Source organism: Antrostomus carolinensis, unplaced genomic scaffold, assembly GCF_000700745.2.
Source record: "Antrostomus carolinensis isolate BGI_N321 unplaced genomic scaffold, ASM70074v2 scaffold49816, whole genome shotgun sequence".
NCBI classification, from domain to species: Eukaryota; Metazoa; Chordata; class Aves; order Caprimulgiformes; family Caprimulgidae; genus Antrostomus; species Antrostomus carolinensis.
The window spans coordinates 107-5,479 of record NW_010323473.1 but is presented as its reverse complement, the minus strand read 5'-3'; the positions used below and the strand labels follow the sequence as shown (position 1 = coordinate 5,479).

The window sequence follows — 5,373 nt, the reverse complement described above, 5'->3', positions numbered from 1 at the left end:
ACCACCACTCTCTGGCTTCTTCCCACCAGCATTGAGGAAGACAAGCATTGTTTTTCACTCCATCACTGATGACAACAGTCTCAAAGCTGCTCGCTCTGCCCTGGCAGGCAGCACTCACCGTCAGTCTCCTCTTCACGTAGCGGATCACCAGGAAGGTGTCGTGGTTGAGGTTCCTCACCATGGCCGTGCAGCCCCCCAGCTCCGTCGGTCGCCCGTCCCGGTCGTGGTCGTAGGTGAGGGAGCCGTTGTTCACCATGGCTGAGATGTAGGGGAAGACACGCTGTGAGGGGGGGGAAAGGCTGGGGGTGAGTTTCTGCTCTTGGCTCTACTGGCTGGACACACATCCCAGCACACCTCCAGGATCAAGAGGCACAACAGCCCGATGGATCCCAAACTCCTTTTTTTTCCTCCCCTCAAGAACCTCAACAAGACAAGAGCACGATCCCGCTCCATCCCCCAGCCTTCCTCAGGCTCAGCCTCAGCTCCCAGGTATCCAGGATGGAGAAGAGCCGGTTTCCATGCAGTCTCCCAGCTCACACAGGGATTTCTGGAGCTCAGAAAAGGGAATTCCTCAACCGTAAGCCAAAGTGAAACCAACCCACCAGCTTGGGAACGGGGAGGTCAGCAAGAGCAAGTACCTGATTTCCAGGGCTGTATCTCCTCTTCTGAGCCTGTCAGTCCAGGGTTATGGCAAAGCAAGAAAGAGCACAGAAGCAAGAGGGTCACCAGACCAGAGTTTAGTATTAACCTGCAACCTGGAAACTTCCTCCCTAGAAAGTTCAGCGCGTTATCGGCTCAGCGGAGACTAAAGCAGAGAGGGGTTTAGCTGTCCAGTGCTGCAGACACACACGTCTCGGAGGGCAAAAGCCACCTCAAGCATTGCCACATAGGGCATTCCTCCTCCTCCTCAGCACACAGCAGCTTGCTGACACAAAAGCCAGCACCCCAAGAGGGGACACATGAGCCACGATCACTCCCCAGGGACCCACAGCTGACCTGCCCCTTTTCACTCAAGAATAAGACACTATTTTGTCTTTTTAAAAGTGAGAAAAGCAGCCGTGAACCCACACTGCATTACAGCAACCAGCATCTCTCCATCTCTCCTGTACTGGGAATCACTGGTGAGGCTGCAGCTCAAGTGCTGGGTTCAGTGTTGGGCCCCTGACTCCAAGAAGGACATGGAGGTGCTGGAGCGTGTCCAGAGAAGGGAACGGAGCTGGGGAAGGGTCTGGAGCACAAGTGTGCTGAGTTCCCTTGTGGCTGAGGGAACTGGGGGTGTTGAGCCTGGAGAAAAGGAGGCTGAGGGGAGACCTTCTGGCTCTGTCCAAGTCCCTTGGAGGAGGGTGGAGAGAGGTGGGGGTGGGTCTGTTCAACCAAGGAACAAGGGACAGGCCAAGAGGAAATGGGCTCCAGTTGTGGCCAGGGCAGTTGAGATGGGATGTGAGGAAGAATTTCTTTGCTGCAAGGGTTCTGAGGCATTGGAAGGGGTTGCCCAGGGCAGTGGTGGAGTCCCCATCCCTGGAGGGACTGAAGAGTCGTGTAGACACAGTGCTGAGGGACATGGGTTAGTCATAGGGGACTGGTCAGTGTTGGGTTCATGGACTCAATGAGCTTAAAGGGCTTTTCCAATCCAGGCAGTTCTGGGTTTCTGTGATTTTTCCCTTCCTCAGTGTTTGAGTGGAGGAGGGCAGCCCTCTCCAGGCACAGACCGTGCCAGGAACCCACATTCCACTAATTATTTCTTCTAATTAAGATTTATTGAGCGCCCTTTTACCCCAGAAGAGCAGAACTGCCACCCTGCAAATCATCAGGATCCATCCAACACCGAGCTAATCCCCAAGCACCGCGGGTAACACGGCGCCAGGCGGCTCAGAAAAGCTTTTACAAGCACAAAGTCCAGCCGGCTGCTCTGGGTGTTTGAACAGAAGCTGGTGGTTACTCAACGTTTACTCAGAAGCTCCAAGGTCAGGGTGCATCCCAACTGCACCCTTTTGTCTCTCTCCCTGGGGTGAAGGGGGTTCTGTGGGGCAGTGGGGTTAGTGCCAAGGTCTTGGGGTAAAATAGTGGCTATTTTTGAGGGCAAATTAGAATTTAGGAAGCGTGCAGCTTTGGTTTTGGAGTGATGAAACCAACTCGAGCATCAGAGTGGGAAGGGCTCAAGTTTTAATTGCCTCAGCACTCCCTTCTCCACAGGAACAGACACCAGTAGCACGGCCAGCAGGTCGAGGGAGGGGATTCTCCCCCTCTACTCCGCTCTCGTAAGGCCCCACCTGGAATACTGCATCCAGTTCTGGAGCCCCCATCACAAGAAAGACCTGGAGCAGCCAGAACAAGTCCAGAGGAGACCACCAGGATGATGCGAGGGCTGGAGCAGCTCTGCTGTGAGGACAGGCTGAGAGAGTTGGGGCTGTTGAGCCTGGAGAAGAGAAGGCTCCGGGGAGACCTTCTAGTGGCCTCCCAGTACCTGAAGGGGCTCCAGGAAGGTGGGGAGGGACTTTGGCCAAGGGCAGAGAGTGACAGAACAAGGGGTGATGGCTTGAAAGTGGCAGAGGGGAGATGGAGATGGGATGTGAGGAAGAAATTCTTTGGTGTGAGGGTGGTGAGCCAGTGTCCCAGGTTGGCCAGAGAAGCTGTGGCTGCTCCTCCCTGGAAGTGTTCTCGGCCAGGCTGGATGAGGCTTTGAGCAACCTGGTCTAGTGGAAGGTGTCCCTGCTGATGGCAGGGGGGTTGGGACTGGATGAGCTTTAAGGTCCCTTCCAACCCAAACCAGTCTGGAATTCTAATAAACCCCAAACAAACCCCAGACACAGCAGGAACACAAAGGTTTTTAGCTGGGCACCTTTCAAAGAGGCAGAGCACAGTCAGGCTGCAAACCTGAGAGCAGGGAAATCCTCCTGCCACCCAGCTGCCACCAAACAGCCGCGGTGCGCAGGCAGGTCTGGGCTGGCAGCTTGGGTACCGCTCTACCCGAGGTCTACAAAGACCACGCTCTTGGTATGGCTTCACCTCAATCTCTACTTGATGTCTGACTCCAGAAATGACAGGAGCTCACAAGGCAGAGCTGGTGGCATCAGTTAGTTTTCTCCTGCCCTGAATGTGTTTTTTCTCTGGGTAAAAGCTGATCACAAAACCAACCCGTAGCTTTTCAGCTCTCTGAAGAGTCATCGCTTCACTAGGAAGAAAAACCAAGTACAAAGAATACGGCGGGGAAAGGCAGAGGAGAGGAAGCTGAGTGACATCTGGTCTTTGATTTAAGAGCTCAAAAAAGATGGCACTGAGCTGGTGGAGAGCTGTGTTTGTGGTAACACGAGCTGTAACCTCGGCACAGCCCCTGCCACGCTCGGCGGGTAGCTGACAACAGCACCGTCCCGTTTATCCCTCCCAGCTCACCTCCTGCTGCTTCTCCTCGTTTGGGTAGGTGTCCACAAACACTCCCAGGCCCAGGAAGTTATCCTTGCTTCCAAACACAGGTCCTAGAAGGAAGGAGAAGCTCTGGATAAGGATGACAAGGCCAGGCAGGCGTTGTAAAGGGTTTGTCATCCTGTCCCTTCACCTTGTTCTCTGTATCAGGTAACAGGGCAGACGTTCTCCAGACTACACAGGGCAGATTTCCCCTCAAGTGATGTAACTCGGATCAAAACTAAAGCACAAGTCAAGTTGGGAGGATGGACAGGGTCAAGAATTATAGAATCACAGAATCCCAGACTGGTTTGGGTTGGAAGGGACCTTAAAGATCATCCAGTTCCAACCCCCCTGCCAGCAGCAGGGACACCTTCCACTAGACCAGGTTGCTCAAAGCCTCATCCAACCTGGCCGAGAACACTTCCAGGGAGGGAAGAGACACCGTGGCAGGGAGCTCCAGGTCAGACCCTGCAGTGGGGGATCAGCAAGGACAGATCTTTTGTCCCCTGTTTCTGTAGGACTGAGCTGTGTCACCTCTTCAAAGGCCAGAGACAGAGCTGAGCACGACAGAACTCCGCGCAGCCTGGAGTGATTCATCGAGTACTGAGACAGGGAAGTCAGAGAAGGAGATTAAATCCCATCCCCTTCGCTGGCCAAGGATCAACCTTCCTCTGCAGACAATTTTTCAAGGCTCTGACTCCCAGCATCAGAGGTCCCACACTCCCCAGCTCAAGATTAGGGCAAAAAATCCCAACTCCACCTAGCCCTGAGCAGACTCCAGCCCCCCAGAGCCCCCGTAAACCCCCAACCCAGGGTGCTGAGGCTCAGAGCACGACCCCACACTCCATTCCTCCCTCTTCACCCACCAGGCTGAAAACAAACCAGCCCTAAAACCCCAAAACACTGCGATTCCTCAGGGTGACCTCCCACCACGGGCACGTTACCTGGCTGCATGCGATCTTTGGTGTACCAGATGGCAAAGCCATCCCCATTCAGGTTTTTCTTGCCTTGTCCATGGATTTTAAAATGCACCTGCATCTCCCAGTCGCGGAGGTAACACGGCTGCCAAAGACAGAGCCAGGGGGTGAAATCAGAGCATCCTTCACACCCACGAGGGTCAGGGGCTGGTGAGGATGGACCACCACAGCCAACACCACCAGCAGATCAACCCACTGCTCCCTGTTTCTCTTCCCACACCCTGTTGTCCTGTATTTTGCATGTGAACAAGGATAATTAATCCCAAGGGACATCATTAAACTGAGGGAATCGGTCGTTATCCGAGGCTATAAAAAGCCAAGGAACTAATTCTGAGCTCACACTATCCTGAGGCAACAGCGACTCCAGTAAAACCAGTAACTGGCACCTGGGAAAAGCGAGAGCAGACAGAACCCGAGGAGCAGCTCCTAATTGCTGATCAATCAATTATTTCCTGAGCTACCAACAAATTCCCGGCGCTAACGGGCACGAAACACGACGAGCTTGTGAGATTCCCTCACGTGACGTTGGGAATTTGGCCGGTGGCTTCGCTCAGAAACCAGAAGGGTTTGTGGGGAGCTGTAAATCCATCAAAAAAACCCCAAAAAAGCAAAAAAACCCCAAACTAAACCAAAAAAAACCCAAACTAAACCAAAAAAACTTCCAAACTAAACCAAAAACCTCCTCCCTCAATATTTTATAGCGATAAAAGTTGAGTGTGATGGGTCAGTTCTGGTCTCGTGGGGTGTTTGCAAAGCACTGTGGAGTGGGTTGGATCCTGGGGTGCACAAACCTCACTGATTTCAACCCCAAATTGAAGTGTAATGAGAATTTTTGGGGTGTCACGGGAACCAAAAAAACTTCCAAACTAAACCAAAAACCTCCTCCCTCAATATTTTATAGCGATAAAAGTTGAGTGTGATGGGTCAGTTCTGGTCTCGTGGGGTGTTTGCAAAGCACTGTGGAGTGGGTTGGATCCTGGGGTGCACAAACCTC

At 53.2% G+C, this 5,373-nt stretch overlaps 1 protein-coding gene across 1 annotated transcript; it reads right to left on the bottom strand.

Moving 5' to 3' along the window:
• Positions 1 to 118: 118 nt before the first annotated feature.
• On the bottom strand, positions 119 to 4,464 carry LOC104526988 (VIP36-like protein; the record flags this gene model as incomplete). The annotated part of the gene is made up of 4 exons (XM_029085602.1): positions 119 to 280; positions 639 to 671; positions 3,391 to 3,473; positions 4,347 to 4,464. Coding segments are annotated over 4 exons (396 nt in total), but the record flags the coding sequence as incomplete, so codon positions are not given.
• Between the last annotated feature and the right edge of the window lie 909 nt (positions 4,465 to 5,373).